The sequence below is a fragment of the Cetorhinus maximus genome, chromosome 20 (genome assembly GCF_964194155.1).
Source record: "Cetorhinus maximus chromosome 20, sCetMax3.hap1.1, whole genome shotgun sequence".
In the NCBI taxonomy this organism is placed as follows: Eukaryota; Metazoa; Chordata; class Chondrichthyes; order Lamniformes; family Cetorhinidae; genus Cetorhinus; species Cetorhinus maximus.
The window spans coordinates 78654350-78677424 of record NC_135898.1 but is presented as its reverse complement, the minus strand read 5'-3'; the positions used below and the strand labels follow the sequence as shown (position 1 = coordinate 78677424).

General features: G+C 45.4%; 1 protein-coding gene across 1 annotated transcript in view; it reads left to right on the top strand.

Annotated features, from left to right (window-relative positions):
• Nucleotides 1–23075, top strand: part of sh3pxd2aa (SH3 and PX domains 2Aa) — a 507011-nt gene that overhangs the window by 169920 nt on the left and 314016 nt on the right. The window contains exon 5 of the mRNA XM_078564963.1: nt 22563–22654. Coding sequence (XP_078421089.1) covers nt 22563–22654 — 92 coding nt within the window. The remainder of the gene's footprint in view (nt 1–22562; nt 22655–23075) is intronic.

Here is a 23075-nt window from a genome sequence, read left to right as displayed (position 1 = left end):
AAAGCAAATAAGGCACTGTATGTAAAAGCAAAGAAGTGATGATGTATTTATATAATTATTTGGCAACAGTTGGAGTAATGTGTGTAGTTAAGTTCACCCCACTGTTGGAAAAATATTAATCCCTTGCAGGGGTTGAAGGGAAGATCCATTAGAATCATACTGAGAATGGGAGGCTTTGGTTGAGCAGTTTGGAAAATTAAGATGTATTTCATCACCACAGAGAAGATTAAGGGAATATAAATTTAATAGAAGCTTCCAAGATGCTGAAGCTTTGAGCAGATAAAAAGTGCAAGATTGTTTCCAGTGGTTAGTGAATCAGTACCGAGGGGTTATAAACTCAGAACTATTGCCAAATAAGTAGCAGCGGCAATAATGTGGGGTTGGGATGAGCAGGACTGTACCTTTTTTTTAAAACCTTTTTTTGTTACAGGTGTGCAGTAGGGTTGGTTTCTGTTGGTACTGGCTGCCTCAGAGCAAACCATTATTACAGTAGGGACCTGAAGCTGACGTTAGGCCCATAAATGCAAGCAACACACATCTGCTCAGAAGTGTGAGTGCTTCTTGCCCTGTGATTTTGGGGATATAGGAAGCCATGTAGAACCAAAAAATGGTGGTTATGCAGCCCAATTTCTAGGTTAATTGCTGCAAAACAGTTTTTGATCAACTATTTTAACATAGCCGTGTTTGTTATATTGATGTAATTTAAGAAGGAACCATAGGGCAGAGTAATGTGCCTCTGGTGAGTCTGCTGTGTGGTTGCACTAACTATCAATTTAGAGCAATCTGCGTATTAATGAGGGCTGAGATGAAATGCAGATCTCATCTAAAGCGACCTTGAACTGAGGTTACGGGAAGAGGCAGAATTGTGCGTTCTCGGCATTGTACTGATCTTCAGTGAATGATGAGAGAGTTGCATTGTTTGTGCGTATGAGTCTGACCTAGGTTCAACATGAAACAAAATGTCTGATTGCTGGCTTTTGTACATTAACAGTGTTGTACTGATCAGTAATGAATGGAGGAACACAAGGCCAGGTTAGTGACTGATGAAATAATCTGGTAGTCTGCAGAATGTTGTTGAGGGAGGAGCGCCACTGAGCCTCTGAACAAGCAGAGCATTGAGCAGTCACTTAAATATGTGCCCCATGATTTCCTTCTTGGAAATGTTCTTCTCTACTCTGTATTGTTACTGTCTGTACGAATATTTCAGTAGAGTTCACATTACATTGCAGCCAACATTAGTTGGAGTTTAAAATGAAGCATTCATTATTATAATTGGCTATTTACTGTAAAAGGCTTTTGGGACCCGATCAGTTTGTGTATGATACAATGGAATTGGAGTCTTCATGAATAGGGTACTTGGAAGCTTTCCTCAATGACTTGCAAAGTTTACCCTGCAGATAGTTAAGTAATTCAGAGCAGGAGGGTCCTGGGTTTGATTATATGCTGAATTTATTGGTCTCAACAAGGACATACTCAGTGATATTACTGCATTCTGTTCTCGCAGGTGCAACCCTGACTTTGTTGTCAAACCGGCTGACAAGGATGGTGCTGTGTTGTCTGGCGTATCGATCTCTACCTTGCAGAGGCTGAGCGCCAACTCTCAGACACTTGCCCTTGGACCATGACTCCACCACCGAACATCAAGCCATTGTTTGTAGCACTGTCACTGACCTCATCTCCTGTGGAGATCTTCTGTTCACAGCTTCCAACCTCATTGTCCCACAACCCCTCACAGCCAGTTTCTACCTCCTTCCCAAAATCCACAAACAGGACTGTTCTGGTAGACCCATTGTTTTCAGCCTTTTCCTGCCCGACTGAACTAATTTCTCTCTAGCTTGACTATTCTCTCTCCCCTTGTTAGTCTCTTCCCACCTACATTCGTGATTTTAACAATTTCCAGTTTCTGGTCCTAGCTGCCTCCTCTTCTCAATGGAGGTCTAGTCCCTCTACTCCTCCATCCCCCACCAGGACAGTCTAAGGGCTCTCTGCTTCTTCCTTGAACAGAGGCCCTAACAATCTCCATCCGCCACCACTCTCCTGTGCCCGGCTGAACTTGGTCTTTCGTTGAGCAATTTCTCCTTTAACTTGTCTAACTTCCTTCAAATAAAAGGTGTGGCTATGGGTACCTGCATGGGCCCCAGTTATGCTTGTCTTTTAAGGGGTATTGTGGAACCCACAACTCTTTTTCCAGTACATCAATGACTGTATTGTGCCGCTTCATGCTCTTGTCTGGACTTGGAAAAATTTATCAACTTTGCTTCCAATTTTCACCCCTCTCTCACTGCCACATAGTTCACGACTGACACAGAAACATAGAAAATAGGAGCAGGAGTAGGTCATTCGGCCCTTTGAGCCTGCTCCATAATTCAATATGATCATGGCTGATCCTCTACCTCAATGCCAAGCTCTTGCTCTCTCCTCATACCCCTTGACACCTTTAGAGTCTGGAAATCTATTTCCTTCTTAAATATATTCAGTGACCTGGTCTCCACATCCTTTGTGGTAGAGAATTCCACAGGTTCACCACCCTCTTGAGTGAAGACGTTTTTCCTCATCTCAGTCTTAAATGGCCTACCCCGTATCCTGAGGCTGTGGTCCCTGGTTCTAGACACCCCAGCCAGAGGAAATGTCATCCCTGCATCCAGTCTGCCCAGCCTGTTAGAATTTTATGGGCAGAATCTTCTGGCTGGCGTGTGGGTGGCGGAGCCTGCACGCCAGCGCTTAAAATGTCGCGCGTGCGTCCCGACGTCAGCGCGCGGCATCACTATATTTCGGTCGGGGGGCTCGCTATGGAGCGGGACCTGCGCCTGCCATTAATTAAAGGCCTCGTTAAGGCCCTTAACTTGCCAATCGTCGACGATTTTGAGGGGCCTGTGCGAACTTCGGCTTGGCGCACGGGCCCAACGGGCAGGGGGGGGTAGGTGATTTTTTTACAAACCTCATCCAGTGGCGGGATGAGGTTTGATTGCAGTTTTAAAAACATTTAATAAAGTTTTTGTTTATTTCATTAACATGGCCCATCTCGTGTGACATTTTCACATGAAGGGGACATGTTAATGAATTTTTTATTGTTCTATTTTTTATATTTGTCAGCCTTTCAGCGATCTTTCTGAGGCAGCACTTTGCCTTAGGGAGATGTGTGCTCTTTCGCGCGCATGTGTAAAAGAGTGCACTCTGACAGTTGGGTTTCCGGCCCCCCCCCCCCGCTCAGGAAGCGCATAGCGCTTCCCGTCAGGCGGGCCTTAATTGGCCTGCCCACTTAAAATGGCGGCAGGGCTTGTTTTGGCGGCGGTGATCAGCTGCCCGCCCGCCGCCAAGCCGGTGGGGCCCGCCCGCCCATCAAGGACAAAATTCTGCCCCATATGTTTCAATGAGATCCCCTCTCATTCTTCTAAATTCCACTGAATACAGGCCTAGTTGACACAATCTCCCCTCTTATGACAATCCTGCCATTCCAGGAATCAGTCTGGTGAACCTTGGCTGCACTCCCTCTATGGCAAGTATATCCTTTCTTAGGTATGGAGACCAAAACTGCACATAATACTCCAGGTGTGGTCTCACCAGGGCCCTGTACAGCTGCAGTAAGACATCCTAGCCTCTGTACTCAAGTCCTCTCACAATGAAGGCCAACATTCCATTTGCCGCCTTAAACTGCTTGCTGCACCTGCATGCTTGCTTTGTGATTGATGCACAAGGACACCCAGGTCCCTTGTACATTAACGTTTCCTAATCTATCACCTTTAAATAGCACTCTGTCATCCTGTTTCTCCTGCCAAAGTGGATAACTTCACACTTATTACGTTATTCTGCATCTGCCATGTATATGCTCACCCACTCAACCTGTCTAAATCTCCTTAAAGCCTCTTAACATTGTCCTCACCACTCACATTCCCGCCTAGTTTTATGTCATCAGCAAACTTGTAACTATTACATTTTGTTCCCTCATTCAAATCATTGATATATATTGTGAATAGCTGGGGCCCAAGCACTGACCCCTGCGGTGCACCACTAGTTACGGCCTGCCACTCCGAAAAAGACCCATTTATTCCAACTCTGTTTCCTGTCTGTTGACCAAATCTCAATCCATGCCAATATATTACCCCCAATCCCGTGTGCTTTAATTTTACACACTAACCTCTTATGTGGGATTTATCAAAAGTTTTCTGAAAATCCAAATACATCTCCTCTACTGGCTCTCCCTTATGTATTCTGCTAGTTACTTCCTCAAAAAACTATAGTAGGCTTGTCTAGTATGATTTCCCTTTCATAAATCCATGTTGACTTTGTCTAATCCCGCTGATCTTTTTTAAGTGCCCTGTTATCACATCCTTCATAATAGACTGTAGCATTTTCCCTAATACTGATGTTAAGCTAACTGGCCTGTAATTCCCTGTTTTCTCCCTCCTGTTTCAAATAGTGGGGTTATAATTGCCACCCTCCAATCTGCCGGGACTGTTTGAGAACCGACAGAATTTTGGAAGATGACAACCAAAGCATCCACTATTTCCATCACCACCATTGTTTTAGTTATACTAATTTCCTTCAATTTCTCCTTCTCACTAGACCTTTGGTTCCCTAGCATTTCTGGGAAGTTATTTGTGCCTTCCTCTGTGAAGACAGAACTAAAGTAGTCGTTTAATTGCTGTGCTTTCCTTGTTCTTTATTACAAATTCTCCTGTTTCAGATTGTAAGGGACCTACGTCTGTCTTCACTAATCTTTTTCTTTTTACATACTTACAGAAGCTTTTACAGTCTGCTTTTATGCTCCTTGCAAGTTTACTGTCATATTTCCCCCCTCTTCATCAATCTCTTGGTCCACCTTTGCTGAATTCTAAACTGCTCCCAATCCTCAGGCTTGCTAAGATGAAAGCAAAATTCTGAGGATGCTGGAAATCTGAAACAAAAACAGAAAACGATGGAAAAACTCAGCAGGTCTGACAGCATCTGTGGAGAGAGAAAAACGAAATTAATGTTTCGACTCTGCATGGCTCTAAAGAAGGGTCATACGGACTCGAAACGTTAACTTTGTTTTTCTCTCTCCACAGATGCTGTCAGACCTGCTGAGTTTTTCTAGCATTTTCTGTTTTTGCCTCAGGCTTACTACTTTTTCTAGCAACTTTATATGACTCCTTTTTGGATCTAATACTATCCTGAATTTATTTTGTTAGCTATGGTTGGGCCACTTTTCCTGTTGTGTTTTTGCACCAGAAAGGAATTAATTGTTGCAATTAATACATTTGTTCCTTAAATAGTAGCCATTGCCTATTCAACATCATGCCTTTTTATGAAGTTCCCCAATCGCCCTTAGCCAACACATGCCGCACACCCTAGTAGTTTCATTTGTTTAGATTTAGGACCCTAGTTTTGGATTGGACTGCTTCACTTTCCATCCTAGTGAAGAATTCTATCATGTTATGGTCATTGTTCCCTAAAGGACCCTGCACAACAAGATTATTAATTAACCCCTTCTCATTGCGCAATACCAAATCTAGGATAGCCTGTTTCCTAGTTGGTTCCTTGACATACTGATCTAAAAAAAATCTCGTACACACTCCAGGAATTCATCTGCCACAGTATTATTGCTAATTTGGTTTGCCCCGTCTATATGTAGATTAAAATCACCCTTGAGTGTTGTAGCACCCTTGTAACATTCTTTAATTTTCTGCTTAATGCCATCCCTACCTTTATCATGACTGTTTTGAGGCCTATAAACAACCCCCACTAATGTTTTCCGTCCCTTGTTGCTTCTTAGCTCTACCCAGAATGATTCCACATCTAGGTTATCTGAGCCAATATCCTCTCTCTATTGCAATGATTTGATCCTTAACTAACAACGCCTCCCCACCTTCTTTTCCTTTTCGCCTGTCCTTCCTAAATATTGAATACCCTTTGATATTCAGTTCCCAGCCTTGGTTGCCCTGCAGCCATGTCTCCATAATCGCAATCATATTGTACATGTTTACATCTGTTTGTGCTGTTAATTAATCTACCTTATTGCGAGTGCTCTGTGCATTCAGATATTGCCTTGAGACTTGTCTTTTTAACATTTTTACACATCATTTTTTGTACAATGGCCCTATTTGCTGATAGCCCTTGTTTCCTCTGCCTTCCACTTTTCTGCCTTTCATTCCTATTTTAGTTTCCCTCTCTTGTGTCTCCCCACCCAGGTTCCCATCCCTCTGCCACTCTAGTTTAAACCCTCCCCCCACAGTACTAGCAAATACCCCTGTGAGGATATTGGTCCCAGTCCTGCTGGGGTGCAACCTGTTTAACTTGTACAGGTCCCAGCTTCCCCAGAATTGGCCCCCATGCCTCAGGAATCTAAATCCCTCCCTCCTACACCATCCCTCCAGCCATGCATTCACCCGGTCTATTCTCCTAATCCTGATTTCGGTAGCAAGTGGCACTGATTAGAAATTAGATGGAGAAGCTATCTCACAGGACTACTTGCGTGCCAAATAGCATAAGCAGCAAGTGATAAACAGAGCTAAGTGATCCAACAACCAATGGATCAGACCTAAGCTCTGCAGTCCTGACACATCTAGTCGTGAATGGTGGTGGACAATTAAAAAACTCACTGGAGGAGCAGGCTCCACAAATATCCCCATCCTCAATGATGGAGGAGCCCTGCATATCAGTGCAAAAGATAAGGCTGAAGTATTTGCTACAATCTTCAGCTAGAAGTGCCGAGTGGATGATCCATCTCAGCCTCCTCCGGCGGTTCCCAGCATCACAGATGCCAGTTTCATTCAATTTGATTCACTCCATGTGATATCAAGAAACGGCTGAAGGCACTGGATAGTGCAAAGGCTATGGGCTCTGACAATATTCCGGCAATACTACTGAAAACTTGTGTTCCAGAACTTGCCGTGCCCCTAGCCAAGCTGTTCCAGTACAGCTACAACACAGACATCTACCTCACTATGTAGAAAATTGTCCAGGTATGTCCTGTACACAAAAGTCAGGACTAAATCCAACCCGGCCAATTACCGCCCCATCAGTCTACTCTTGATCATCAGTAAAGTAATGAAAGGGGTCATCAACAGTGCTATCAAGCAGCACTTGCTTAGCAATAACCTGCTCACTGATGCCCAGTTTGGGTTCTGTCAGGGCCACTCAGCTCCTGACCTCATTACAGCTTGGTTCAAACATGGACAAAAGAGCTGAACTCCCGAAGTGAATTGAGAGTGACTGTCCTTTGCATCAAGGCTGCATTTGACCGAGTGTGGCATCAAGGAGCCCTAGCAAAACTGGAGTTAATGGGAATTGGGGAAAATTCTCTGCTGGTTGGAGTCATACCTAGCACAAAGGAAGATGGTTGTGGTTGTTGGAAGTCAGTCATCTCAGCTCCAGGACATCACTGCAGAAATTCCTCAGGGTATTGTCCTTGGCCCAAACATCTTCAGCTGCTTCATCAATGACCTTCCTTCCATCATAAGGTCAGAAGTGGGGATATTCGCTGATGATTGTAGGATGTTCACCATTTGAGAGTCCTCAGATACTGAAGCAGTCCATGTCCAAATGCAGTAAGACCTGGTCAATATCTAGGTTTGGGCTGACAAATGGCAAGTAACATTTGCGCCACACAAATGCCAGGCAATGACGATCTCCAGCAAGAGAAATTCCAACCATCGCCCCTTGATGTTCAGTGGCATTACCGTCATTGAATCCCCCACTATAAACATCGTGGGGGTTACCATTGACCAGAAGCTGAACTGGACTAGCCAGATAACTGCTGTGGCTACAAGAGCAGGTCAGAGGCTAGGCTAGGAATTGTGTGACGAGTAACCCGCCTCCTGAACCCCCCTTTAGCTTGTCCACCATCAACAAGGCACAAGTCAAGAGTGTGAAGGAATACTCCCCACTTGCCTGGATGAGTGCAGCACCCACAACACTCGAGAAGCTGGACACCGTCCAGGCCAAAGCAGCCTGCTTGATTGGCACCACATCCACAAACATTCACTCCCTCCACTACCTACGCATAGTAGCAGCAGTGTGTCCAATCTACAAGATGCACTGCAGGAATTCACCAAGGCTCCTTCAACAGCACCTTCCAAGCCCACGACTGCTGCCATCTAGAAGGACAAGGGTAACCGATAGATGGTAACACCACCACCTGGAAGTTCCCCTCCAAATAGCTCACCGTTCTGACTTGAAAATATGTCCCTGTTCCTTCACTGTTGCTGGATCAAAATGCTGGAACTCCCATCCTAACAGCACTATGGGTGTACCGACACTGCATGAACAGCAGCGGTTCAAGAAATCAGCTCACCACCGCCTTCTCAAGGGCAATTAGGGTTGGGCAATAAATGCTGGCCCAGCCAGCAACGCCCACATCCCATGAATAAATTAAAAAAAACTGGGGGGAAGTAATAGCGAGTATTGAGAGTATAGAAATAGGAGGTTCGTCCAGAAGAATGTGTGGCTGAAGTGATGGTGTTGAAGATTTAGATTTCTGGGACATTGGGACCGTTTCTGGGGGCAATGGGACCTGTAGAAGGCAGACGGGTTGCACCTAACCGGAATGGGACCAACATCCTTGTGGGGAGGTTTGTTAGTGCTGTTGCGGAGGGTTAATACTAACTTGGCAGGGGGATGGGATCCTGAGAGGAGGTTCAGCAAGGGGGGGATGCACAGCCAAAATTAGAAGAGAGAGCAAGTGAATCTGGAAGGCATAGAAATTATAGGCCAGTTAAGGCACAAGGGAGTTTGGCGAGGTTGGATGGTATTTATTTTAATGCAAGGAGTCTGATGAATAAGGCAGATGAGTTGAGGGCACAAATTAACACATGGAAGTATGATGTCATTGCTGTCACAGAGACATGATTGAGAGAGGGGCAGGATTGGCAGCTGAATATTCCAGGATATAGGGCTCTTCATGCTAGACAGGGAAGGAGGTAAAAGAGGGGGAGTATCGCAATGTTGATCAAGGAATCAATTACAGCAGTAAGGAGGGATGACATCTTAGAAGACTCCTCAAATGAAGCCATATAGGTAGAACTGAAAAACAAAAAAGGAGCAATCACATTGCTGGGAGTGTACTATAGGCCCCCAAACAGTCAGAGAAATAGAAGAGCAGATATGTAGGCAAATTTCAGAGAAGTGCAAAAATAATAGGGTAGTAATAGTGGGGGATTTCAACTTCCCCAACATTAACTGGGTTAGTCATAGTGTGATAGGTTTAGAGGGAGCGGAATTCTTGAAATGCATCCAGGAGAGCTTTTTAAGCCAGTACGTAGAAGGTCCTACAAGAGAGGGGGTAGTCCTGGACTTAATTTTAGGGAATGAAGCTGGGCAAGTGGTAGAGGTATCAGTGGGGGAGCATTTTACAATAGTGATCATAACTCCAATAGATTCAAGGTTGTTATGCAAAAGGACAAGGATGGGCCAGAAATCAGAGTTCTAATTGAGGGAAGGCCAATTTTAATAAGATCAGATATGATTTGGCCAGAGTGGACTGGGAGCAGCTACTTCTAGGTAAATCTGCGTCAGAGCAGTGGGACTCATTCAAGAAGGAAATAGAGAGAGTACAGGGCCAACATGTTTCAGTAAAGATAAAGGGTGGGACCAACAAATCCAGGGAACCCTGGATGTTGAGGGATATACAGGATTGGATAAAGAGAAAAAGGAAAGCTTATGGCAGATACCGAGGGCACTAAACAGCGAAAGCCTTAGAGGAGTATAGAAAGTGTAAGGAAATTAGGAGAGCTAAAAAGGGGGCATGCAAAAACATTGGCAGGTAAAATAAAGGAAAATCCAAAGTTATTTTATAAGTGCATTAAGAGTAAGAGGATAACTAGGGAAAGAGTAGGACCCATTAAGGACCATAGTGGTAATTTATGTGTGGAGCCGGAAGACGTAGGTAGGGTTCTAAATGAATACTTTGTGTCTGTGTTCACAAGTGAGAGGGACGATGTGGGTATGGAAATCAGGCTGAAGGACTGTGATATAATTAAAGAAATTAGCATAGAAGGGGAGCAGGTTCTAAGTGGTCTGGAAGGCTTAAAAGTAGATAAATCTCCAGGCCCGGATGAAATATATCCCAGGCTGTTGAGTGAGGCAAGGGAGGGGATAGCAGGGGTGCTGGCAATAATTTTCAATACCCCTCTGGCCACAGGAGAGGTGCCAGAGGACTGGAGGACAACCAATATGGTACCTTTATTCAAGAAGGGAGGAAGGGATAAATGAGGGAACTACAAGCCAGTCAGTCTAACCTCAGTGGTGGGGAAACTATTGGAAGCAATTCTGAGGGATAGAATTAATCTACACTTGGAGAGGCAAGGATTAATGAAGGACAGTCAGCATGGTTTTGTAAAGGGGAGGTCATGTCTGATCAATTTGATTGAATTTTTTGAAGAGGTGATCAGGTGTGTAGATGAGGGCAATGCATTTGACGTAGTCTACCTGGACTCCAGCAAGGCTTTTGATAAGGCCCTGCATGGGAGACTGATAATGAAGGTAAGAGCCCATGGGATCCAAGGCAATTTGGCAAATTGGATCCAGTATTGGCCGAGTGGCAGGAAGCAGAGGGTGATGGTTGAGGGGTGTTTTTGTAACTGGATGCCTTTGTCCAGTGGGGTTCCACAGGGATCGGTGTTGGGTCCCTTGCTGTTTGTGGTATATATAAACGATTTAGACTTGAATGTAGGAGGGTTGATCAGTAAGTTTGCGGATGACACGATAATTGATGGGGTGGTAAATAGTGAGGAGGATAACCTTAGATTACAGAAGGATATAGACAGGGCTGGTCAGATGGGCTGATCAGTGGCAAATGGAATTTAATCCGGGTGAGTGTGAGGTGATGCACTTGGGCAGGACAAACCAGGCACGGGAATACACGATGAATGGCAAGAACCTTGGAAGTACCGAGGATCTGAGGGACCTTGGTGTGCATGTCCACCGGACCCTTAAGGTAGCGGGACAGGTAGTTAAGGTGGTTAAGAAGGCATATGGGAATCTTGCCTTTATTAGCTGAGGCATAGAATTTAAGAGCAGGGAGGTTATGTTGGAACTGTATAAAATGCTGGTTAGGCCACAGCTAGAGTATTGCGTGCAGTTCTGGAATCCATATTATTGGAAGGATGTGATTACACTAGAGAGAGTGCAGAGGAGATTTAGCAGGATGCTGCCTGGACTGGTTAGTTTTAGTTATGAGGAGAGATTGGATAGACTGGGGTTATTTCCCCTGGACCAGAGGAGATTGAGGGGGGACATGATTGAGGTGTCTAAAGTTATGAGAGGCATAGATATTGTAGACAGGGAGGAACTTTTCCCCTTGGTGGAGGGATCAATAACCAGGGGGCATAGATTTAAGGTAAGGGTCAGGAGGCTTCGAGGGGATGTGAGGAAGAATTTTTTCACCCAGAGGGTGGTGGAAATCTGGAACTCTGTCTGAAAGGGTGGTAGAAAGCCTCATAACATTTAAGAAGTATTTGGATATGCACTTGCAGTGCTATTGCATACAAGGCTATGCGCCTAGTGCTGGAAACTGAGATTAGAATAGTTAGGTACTTGTTTGATCGGCGCAGACTCAATGGGCCAAAGGCCCTTTTTCTGTGCTGTAGACCTCTATGACTCTAATCCTGAGATTTACTACCTTTTGAGGCCCTGCTTTTCAGTTTATTTCCTAGCTCCCTATATTCTGCTTCCAGGACCTCATCCCTCTTGTTAACTATGTCATTGGCACCACTATGGACCACGACCTCTAGCTGTTCACTCTCTTCCTTCAGAATGTCCTGCAGCCGCTCAGTGACATCCTTGACCCTGGCATTAGGAAGGCAACATACCATCCTGGCGTCATGTCTGCAACCACAGAAATATCTATCTGTTTCTCTTATGAGTGAATCCCCTGTCACTATTGCTCACCCCTCACAGTCGTTTTCTCCCCCACTGTGTAGCTGAGCCACTCGTGAGCCAGGGACTTGTCTCTCATTGCATTCCCCTGGGAAACCATCTCCCCTAGCAGTAGCCAAAAAGGAAAATATGTTAGAGAGGGAGATGGACCCAGGGGACTCCTGTACTGCTTGCCTTGCAGTTTTACTTTGCCTGCTGGTCACCCATTCCCTTTCTGTCTGTGCACTCTTTACCTGCGGTGTGACCACCTTACTGTATGTGCTACCCACAAAGACCTCGTCCTTGCAGATGCTCCACAGTGACTCCAGCCCCGAAACGTAGATTTCGAGTAGCTGCAGCTCTCTTTCTGCACATGTGATTGCCCTGGACACTGGAAGTGTCCTTGACATCCCACGTTGCACAAGAGGAGAATTCCACTTGGCCAAGCTGCCCTGCCATGACTTACCCTGAAATTACTCCCTTTACTTTCTCCAGTTTAGAGAATATTAAGGACAGAAGAAGTACTTACCTGGTCCTACTTACCAAGGTCGCCGCTCTTCTTTCTGAGGAAAAGTAGAAAATGAAAGGATGCCTCTTTCCCTATCACCAAACTCCAACTGAAGCACTCTAATACAGCCCAAAGCAGCATTCCAATTCAGACAAAAGCAGCACTGTAACTCTTTTGAGTCAAAACAATTAAACTAAATTAACAAAATCAGGGACAAAGCAAAAGCAGCTCCTTAAAGGGAAAGCAGCACTGTAGATGGCCTGCTTTTATGCTGTCTGATTCTAGCTGCTGAAAACCTGTTTAAGCCTGTTATCTAATTAACTAGCTGCAGCTGCAAGCAGAACCTGCATAACCCCTGTTTTAAAGTTGGACTAAAACTCACCTTCTCCCAACCCAAAGGGCAACTTTAAGTTAGTTGCTAAATTAAAGAACGATTAGACTTTAGATAGAAATTAACCTTTAAATTAACCCTTGAATGTCCTTATCTCTCCAAACTCCAACTTAAGCACCCTGATGCAGCCCAAAGCAGCACTCCAGTGCAGGCACTTCCCTTTCCTTCATTGACTTCCTTGTCTCCATTTCTGGTGACAGACTGTCCACCAATATTCATTACAAACCCACTAACTCCCATAGCTACCTCAGCTACACCTCCTCTCAGCCTGCTCCTGTAAGGACTCCATCCTATTTTCCCAGTTTCTCCACCTTTGTTGCATCTGTTCCAAAACCGTGCTTCTGACATTTCTTCCTTTATCAGGAACCGAGATTCCCCCTCACTGTGGGGCCTTCAAATGTCTCCCACCCATCTCCCGTACCATCTCCTCCCTTCCAGAAGCATGATAATTTTCCCCTTATCCTCACCTTTCTTTCCGCCAGCCTCCGCATTCAAAGGATCATCCTCTGCCATTTCTGCCAACTCCAGCATGGTGCCACAACCAAACCCACCTTCCCCTCACCTCCCCTGTCAGCATTCCGTAGGGACCATTCCTTCTGTGACACCATGGTCCATTCTTCTACCACCCCCAACACCTCACCCCCTTCTCACTGCAACCTTCCCATGTAATCGCAGGAGGTATAACACCTGCCCCTCTACCTCCTCCCCCCTCACCGCCCAAGGCCCCAAACACTCCTTCCAAATGAAGCAGTGCTTCACTTGCACTTCTTCCAATTTAGTCTATTGCATTCGCTGCTCACCATGCAGACTGCTTTATATTGGGGAGACTAAACACAGACTGGGTGACTGCTTTGTGGAATACCTTCGCTCAGTCCACAAGCATGGTCCACACCTTCCTGTTGCTTGCCATTTTAATTCACCAACCTGCTCTCATGCTAACATTTCTGGCCTTGGCCTAGCTGCAGTGTTTCCAGTGAAGCCCAACGCAAACAGGAGGAACAGCACCTCATCTTCTGATTAGGCATATTACAGTCTTCCAAACTTAACATTTGAATTCAACAACTTCAGACCATGAACTCTGTCCTCCATTTTGATATTTTTTCCCGACCCCCTCCCCCCACAAGGCCAGCCTGTTACTTGTTATGTTCTGCTTTCAGAGAGCACTGACCCTTGTTCTGCTATTAACACATTCTGCTATCTGACCCTTACGCCACTATTAGCACCTGCCTTAGTCTTTAACACTATCATCAGCACTCCCTTTGTCTTGTATCCATGACACCTTTGTCAAATCTCTCCTGAGCTCCTACATATCCCTGACCTTCTATTTTGCTCCACCTGCTCCACCCCCTCTCTTCAAAGTCTAAAACCTATCACATTTCTACCTCCCTTCATCTCTGAAGACGAGTGATATGGACTCGAAACATGAACTCTGTTTCTCTCTCCACAGATGCTGCCAGACTTGCTGAGTTTTCCCTTCATTTTCTGTTTTTATTTCAATGATACTATAATTGCTCTCCAAAACCCTGTAGTGAAGGAGAGCATATATTAGTTGTTGCTGTGCAATGATTTCAGCAGGTAGTGGATGTTAGCCGAAGTGGCTTACTCCTATTCATATACCTATATTGTTAGACATTAGGCATGGGTTGAAACAGTTTCGCCTGTGACATCCCTATGCTTTGATGGTTTGACCATCGTTGTCTAATTGCACACACAAATGACAAGCAATTATGTCAGCAGTCTGGAGTTTCCTGGATTTTATTGAAACATGGCTCTGTAAGGAGTTCCTGTCTTCAGGAGAGTGAAGAAAGTAACAACTGTATTCTTTGCATGATTCCACAATTCAGTGGAATCTACAATACAATTTCCAATTTCAATAATTACAACATTTTTCCTCAAGTCCCCTCTAAACATCCTGCCCCTTACCATAAATCTATGCCTCCTGGTTATTGACCCCTCCACTAAGGGAAAAAGTTTCTTCCTATTTATGCCCCCCATAATTTTGTACACCTCAATCAGGTCCCCCTGAGCTTTCTCTGCTCTAAGGAACACAACCCCAGCATACCTAGTCTCTCTTCATAGCTGAAATGCTCCAGCCCAGGCAACATCCTGGTGAATCTGCTCTGCACCTGCTCTAGTGCAATCATATCTTTCCTATAGTGTGGCAACCAGAAATGCACACAGTGCTCCAGATGTGGCCTAATTTATGTTTTATACAGCTCCATCATAACCTCCCTGCTCTTGTATTCAGTGCCTCGACTAATAAAGGCAAATATCCTATATCTGTTCTTAACCACCTTATCTACCTACCCTACTGCCTTCAAGCATCAATGGATATGCACACTAGGGTCCCTCTGATCCTCTGTAATCCTTAGGGTCTTATCATTCATCGTGTACTCCTTTGCCTTGTTAATCCTCCCAAAATGCATCACTTCACATTTTTCAGGATTAAATTCCATTTGCCACTGTTCTGCCCTTCTGACCAGCCTGTCTGTATCATCCTGTAGTCTAAGGCTTTCCTCTTCACTATTTACCACACCACCAATTTTTGTGTCACCTGTGAACTTACTGATCATACCTCCTACATTCATGTCTAGATCATTAATGTACACTACAATCAGCAAGGGTCCAAGCACCAAACCCTGTGGTATGCAACTTGACACAGGCTTCCAGTCACAAAAACAACCTTCGACCATCACCCTCTGCCTCCTGCCTCTAAGCCAATTTTGGATCCAAATTGCTCTGGATCCCATGTGCTCTTACACTCTTGACCAGTCTGCCATGGGAGACCTTGTCAAAAGCCTTACTGAAGTCCATGTAGATTACACCAACTGCACTACCCTCATCTACACACCTAGTCACCTCCTTGAAAAATTCAATAAAATTTGTTAAAGCCATGCTGACTATCCCTGATTAATCCCTGCCTCTCCAAGTGGAGAATAATTCTGTCCCTCAGAATTGTTTCCAAAAGTTTCCATACTATTGCTGTTAGACTCACTGGCCTATCATTCCCTGGTTTATCCCTACTACCCGTTTTGAATAATGGTACCACATTACTGTCCTCCAGTCCTCTGGCACCTCTCCCGTGGTCAGAGAGGATTTGAAAATTAATGTCAGGGCCCCTGCAATCTCCTCCCTTGTCTCACACAGTAGCCTGGGATATATCTCATCTGGGCCTGGGGATTTATCCACTTTTAAGCCTGTGTTACAATCCCAGCTGAGGCTACCCCTGGACAAGCCTGGTCCTGGAATAGAACCCAGCTTTATAGATCCTAACTTTTATTTGTATGTATAGATACATGGAGAGTAGCTACTGAATAGAGTCACGGGAGTCAGCTGATGAACTTTTAACAAAAGAATAAAACATTTATTAAACAAGAAAAAATGAACCATATTAGAATACTCCTTCGCCCACAGCTATACCTTTACAGATATATACAGATTTGTAAGGATAACACAAGTTACAAAAGCTATCTGGTACTCTAATGTACACAGTAAGCACCCAGGCCATGTAAACTTATGGCACCTTGTGGTCAGACACACCACACTCAGACCTCAAGTGACAGATGCTACCTCAGCCAGATGCTATGGATCTCTCCTCAGCTCCCCTCAGACGCTTGCCACACCATGAGCCAACTAGCCTCACTGAATTCTGTCCTTCACATGAGGGTTTTCAATCTCTACTCTCCAAGACCTCGCCTTGGAATTTTCTCCCAAACCAACGCTTTCTCTCAAATGTCTTCCGCAAGGGTTCACCTCCAAGGTTTCAAACTCTCCTTCTGATTTTCCTCTTCCCTGGGTCACCATATGCATTCAAACTGCCTTCCATACACTCTGTCTCCCTTACTCAATTGTCAACAGTACACCTCTGCTTCACATACCCATAGCAAAGAGTTACAGACCTTCAGTTGTGTCTTTGGACCTTCCTGCCTCTTGCAAGCTGTTCTCACTTTAAATCTGCTTTTTGCAGCTTGTGTCTCTTTAAATATGAGGTTTGGAGCTTTTCTCTCTGCCCCTCACTCTTAACTTCACTTAACAGGACCTTTTCCAGGTCCCTATCCTTCCTTTGACTAGAAGGTTATCTTTGGACTTCCTCTTCTCCTGGACTTTTGGGGTTTTCCTTAGCTTGGGCCTTACTACCTCTATCCTTTTAGGCTGCTTCTGCTTCACAGCTGTCTTCAACCAATTAAATTCAAACAGCTTCCAAAACATGCTGCTGTTTTCCTTCTGTGGGAGGGACCTGTCTCTCTGGGCTCCTGTTGCTAGGCAACAGTCCAATCCTTCTTCCCTTGTATGTTTACTTTCTCTTTAGGGGTCGTAAAACTACTCATTAGAAATGCAGGCAGCTTTTTAAACGTGAAACTAAAACTCAATTTGACCTTTCTTAACACAGATTTAGAAATACAAATCAAACTTAAACTTTAAAGCTAAAACTCATTCCTAACACCCACAAAGACCAATACAACTTATTATAACTATCTCTGTCTCCTAACAGCCCGCTAAAACCACTAATACCTCCTCCCTCTCAATGCTAATTTATTCAAGTATATCACAGCCCTCCTCCCTGATTTCTATACCTACATCGTTCATCTCTATAGTGAATGTAAGGTACTAATTTAACACCTCACCTACGTCTTCCGGCTCCTCACACAGATTGCCACTGTGGTCTCTAATGGGCCCCGCTCTTTCCCTCTTGCCCCTAATAGACTTATAAAATGCCTTTGGATTTTCCTTTATTTTACCCTCCAGTGTTTTTCCATGCCCCCCTCTTTGCTCTCCTCATTTCTTTTTTAAGTAACCCCCTGCACTTGCTATGTTCCTTTAAGGCTTCCGCTGTTTTGAGCCCTTAGTATCTATCATAAGCTTCCCCTTTTCTCCTTATCCAATTCTGAACATTTCTCGACATCCAAGGTTCTTTGGACTTGTTGGTCCTACCCTTCACCTTTACGGGGACATGTTGGCCCTGCACTCTCATTATTTCCTTTTTGAATGACCCCCACTGCTCTGATGTAGATTTTCCAAGTAGCTGCCCCCAATCCACTTTGGCCAGATTCTGTATTATCATATTAAAGTTGGCCTTCTCCCAATTCAGAACCTTTATTTCCAGTCCATCTTTGTCCTTTTCCAAAATTACCTTAAATCTTACTAGCACTATCACCAAAATGCTCCCCCACTGACACTTTTACCAATTGCCCGGCTTCATTCCCTAAAATTTGGCCCAGCATTGTCCCCTCTCTTGTAGCACTCTCTATGTGCTGGCTTAAAAAGCTCTCCTGGATACATTTTAAGAATTCTGCCCCCTCTAAGCCTTTCACACTTTGTCTATCCCAGATAATATTGGGGAAGTTGAAATCCCCCACGATTATTACCCTATTATTTTTGCATTTCTCTGAGATTTGCCTACATATCTGCCCTTATATTTCTCCCTGACTGTTTGTTTGGTTTTTGTTCTATACCCACCTGTGCATCACCCCCTACTATACCTCCACTCCATATCCCATCGCCCTCCCAAAGTAGTTTTAATACCCCCCAACAGCACCAGCAAACCCACCCATAAGGATGTTGGTCCTGTTCCGGTTCAGGTGCAACCTGTCCAACTTGTACAGGCCCCACCTTCACAGAAATGGACCCAGTGATCCAGGAATCTAAAGCCCTCCCTCCTGCACCAACTCTTCAGCCACACATTCATCTGTTCTATTCGCCTATCTCTATACTCATTAACGTGTGGCACCAGAGTAATCCAGAGAAATCTTTGAGGTCCTGCTTTTCAATCTACTACCTAGCTCCCTAAATTCTAGTTGCAGGGCCTCATCCCTCTTTCTACCTATGTCGTTGGTACCAATGTGAACCATGACCTCTGACGGTTCGCCCAGCCCCTTCAGAATGCCTGCAGCCGTTCAGTGACATCCTTGACCCTGGCCCCAGGGAGGCAACACCATCCTGGAGTCACGTCTGCGGCTTCAGGAACTTACCCCTCACTATTGAGACTCTTACCACTAGTTCTTCTCCCCACTTGTGCAGCTCGGCTCTGGCTGCACTCCCCAGAGGAACCGCCACTCTCACCGTTTACCAACACAGAAAAACTGGCCTTGAGTGAGATGCAGTCTGGGGCTTTCCTGACTACCTGCCTGCTGCCCTTCATCTGACTGGTTGGTGATCACCCATTCCCTCTCTGACTGCACTTCCTTAAGCTGTGGGGTGACTACGTCTAAAAACGTGCTATCCACGTAACTCTCAGTCTCGCCGATGCACCGCTGTGTCTCCAGCTGACGCTAAAGCTCCGAAACCCGGCCCTCAAGCTGGGCAAACCGGTGGCACTTCCTGCACACGTGGTCATTTAAAAAATTCATTCACAGGATGTGGGCTTTGCTGGCTGGCCCATCCCTAGTTGCCCTTGAGAAGGCGACGGTGGGCTGTCTTCTTGAACCGCTACAGTCCATGTGGTGTAGGTACACCCACAGCGCTGTTAGGAAGGGAATTCCAGGATTTTGACCCAGTGACAGTGAAGGAACGGCAATATATTTCCAAGTCAGGATGGTGAGTGACTTGGAGGGGAACTTCCAGGTGGTGGCTTTCCCACCTATCTGCTGCCATTGCCCTTCTAGATGGCAGTGGTCGTGGGTTTGGAAGGTGCTGTCTAAGGAGCCTTGGTGAATTCCTGCAATGCATCTTGTAGATGGTGCACACTGCTGCCACTGTGTGTCGGTGGTGGAGGGAGTGAATGTTTGTGGACGTGGTGCCAATCACGTGGACTGTTTTGTCCTAGATGGTGTTGAGCTTCGACTGTTGTGGGAGCTGCACTCATCCAGGCAAGTGGAGTGTATTCCATCACACTCCTGACTTGTGCCTTGTAGATTGTGGACAGGCTTTGGGGAGCCAGGAGGTGAGTTACTCATTGCATGATCCCTAGCCTCTGACCTGCTCTTGTAGCCACAGTATTTATATTCTAGCCATTCAGTCTGGCCAATGATAACCCCCAAGGATGTTGATAGTGGGGGATTCAGTGATGGTAATGCCATTGAACATCAGGGGGCGATGTTTGGATTGTCTCTTGTTAGAGACCATCATTGCCTGCCACTTGTCAGCCCAAGCCTGGATATTGTCCAGGTCTTGCTGTATTTGGACATGGATTGCTTCAGTATCTGAGGAGTCGTGAAAGGTGCTGAACATTGTGCAATCATCAGCGAACATCCCCACTTCTGACCTTATGATGGAAGGAAGGTCATTGATGAAGCAGCTGAAGATGGTCAGGCCTAGACACTACCCTGAGGAACTCCTGTAGTGATGTTCTGGAGTTTGAGATAACTGACCTCCAACAACCACCTACCTTTGTGCTAGGTATGACTCCAACCAGTGGAGAGTTTTGCCCTTGATTCCCATTGACTCCAGTTTTGCTAGGGCACCTTGATGCCACACTCGGTCAAATGTTGCCTCGATGTCAAGGGCAGTAACTCTCACCTCACCTTGGGAGTTCAGTTCTTTTGTCTATTTTGAACCAAGGCTGTAATGAGGTGAGGAGCTGAGTGGGCCTGGTGGAACCCAAACTGGGCATCAGTGCGCAGGTTATTGCTAAGCATGTGCTGCTTGATAGCACTGTTGATGACCCATTCCATCACTTTACTGATGATGGAGAGTAGACCGATGGGGCGGTAATTGGCCGGGTTGGATTTATCCTGCCTTTTGTGTACAGGGCATACCTGGTCAATTTTCCACTTTGCCGGGTTGATGCCAGTATTGTAGCTGTACTGGAACAGCTTGGCTAGGGGTGCGGCAAGTTCTGGAGCACATGTCTTCAGTACTATTGCCGGAATATTGTCAGGGCCCGTAGCCTTTGTAGTATCCAGTGCCTTCAGCTGTTTCTTGATATCATGGGGAGTGAGTTGAATTGGCTGAAGACTGGCATCTGTGATGCTGGGGACCTCCGGAGGAGGCCGAGATGGATCATCTGCTCGGCACTTCTGGCTGAAGGATGTTGCGAATGCTTCATCCTTATCTTTTGCACTGCTGTGCTGGGCTCCTCCATCATTGAGGATGGGGATATTTTTGGAGCCGCCTCCTCCAGTGAGTTTTTTAATTGTCCACCACCATTTACGACTGGATGTGGCAGGACTGCAGAGTTTAAATCTGATCCGTTGGTTGTGGAATCGCTTAGCTCTAGCTCTCACTTGCTGCTTATGCTCTTTGGCACACAAGTAGTCCTATGTTATTGTTTCACCAGGTTGACACCTAATTGTTAGTTATGCCTGGTGCTGCTCCTGGCATGCCCTCCTGCACTCTTCATTGAACCAGGGTTGATCCCCTGGCTTGATGGTAATAGCAGAGTGGGGGATATACTGGGTTATGAGGTTACAGATTGTGTTCAAGTAGAATTCTGTAGCTGCTGATGGCCCACAGCGCCTCATGGATGCCCAGTCTTAAGCTGCTATATCTGTTTGAAATCCATCCCATTTAGCACGGTGGTAGTGCCACACAACACGATGGAGGGTATCCTTGATGAGAAGGCAGGACTTCATCTCTACAATGACTGTGTAGTGGTCACTCCTACTGATACTGTAATGGACAGATGCACCTGCGGCAGGCAGGTTGGTGAGGATGAGGTCAAATATGTTTTTCCCTCTTGTTGGTTCCCTCACCAACTGCCGCAGACCCAGTCTAGCAGCTATGTCATTTAGGGCTTGGTCAGTAGGGGTTCCAACGAGCCACTCTTGGTGATGGACACCCAGAGTACATTCTTCGTCCTTGCCACCCTCCAAGTGGTGCTTAACATGGAAGAGCACTGATTCATCAGCAGAGGGAGGGCAGTACGTGGTAATCAAGAGGAGGTTTCCTTTCCCATGTTTGACCTGATGCTATCAGACTTCATAGAGTCTGGAGTCAATGTTGAGGACTCCCAGGATAACTCCCTCCTGACTCTATACCACTGTGCCGTCACCTCTGCTGGGTCTATTCTGCCGGTGGGACAGGAATACCCAGGGATGGTGATGGTGGTATCTGGGACATTACCTGTTAGGTATGATTCTGAGGATGACTATTCCAGGCTGTTGCTTGACTCATCTGTGAGACAGCTCTCTCAATTTTGGCATTAGCCCCCAGATGTTAGTAAGGAGGATTTTGCAGGGTCGGCAGGGCTACAATTGCTGTTGTTGTTTCTGGTGCCCAGGTCAATACCAGGTGGTCCATCCGGTTTCATTCCTTTTTTGTGACTTGGTAGTGGTTTGTTACAACTGAGTGTCCTGCTGGGCCATTTCAGAGGGCACGTAAGAGTCAAGCACTTTGCTATGGGTCTGGAGTCACATGTAGGCCAGACCAGGTAAGGACGACAGATTTCCTTCCCTAATGGACATTAGTGAACAAGATGGGTTTTTACAACAATTGACAATGGAAGCTGATCTCATGGCTGCTGATTGTATTGCCATGGGGCAGATTGTGGATAAAGATATACCAAAGAGACTTCTCTGAAATAAGAAGAAAATGTTGGAAACATCAAATCAGGCAGCATCTGTCGAGGGAGAAACAGAATTCAGTGAAAATACTTTCAGGAACATGGTGGGGGTGGGAGCACAGGAAGTGGACTATAACTCACCAAAACACACAAGCCAAAATATTTGGAGTTTATAAAATGTTCTGAAACCCCAAAATGTAACACAGACTTCCAGTTTAAATCAGTAAGCCGAAAGATACCTGTTTTATCTTTTTCTCAGAAACTATCATTTGAACTTTGCTTAGCAATGAGACAAGTATCGTATCAATATTTGTAATATTGTGATGAATGTTTGTGTGATTATATATTGACTTTGCTTTAGTATGTAACTCTCCTTATTTAATCCTCTCTAGTCTCTGGTCCGACTGCCGTTTCTGATCTCTCAATGTGATGAAGTACTCCGGTTTTTCGAGCCTCGCCCAGAGGATTTGAATCCACCAAAGGAGTAAGTACACAGCAGAAAGCTGATGAACCTTAACTGGCGTGTGCTGAAAGATGAATGTGAAGTGCACTCAAGTCTCTGGTATAACCTGATGCTGAGCCATTGTGACAAGGCTCCAGTAAGGTTAGAGATTAGAAACTGGATGAACATATGGGAAGATGGATGGAAAAAGACTAGCTGCTTCATCGAGACACTCTCTTTTGGTCAGAGTGGAGTCAAATGCAAACCCCAGTAGCTGCACAGTTGTTAGGTTATTTGGTGTCTCACCAAAAAGTCTGGAGGCTTTTATAGTTAAACATAAATCATTTATTGATAACCCATAACTGTATATATATCCAAGATACAGCCCTGCATGGGTGCTGTCTCCATACTGGTTCCTTCCAGTCTCGACTCTCACAGTCTACCATCATGTGACTCTCGACAT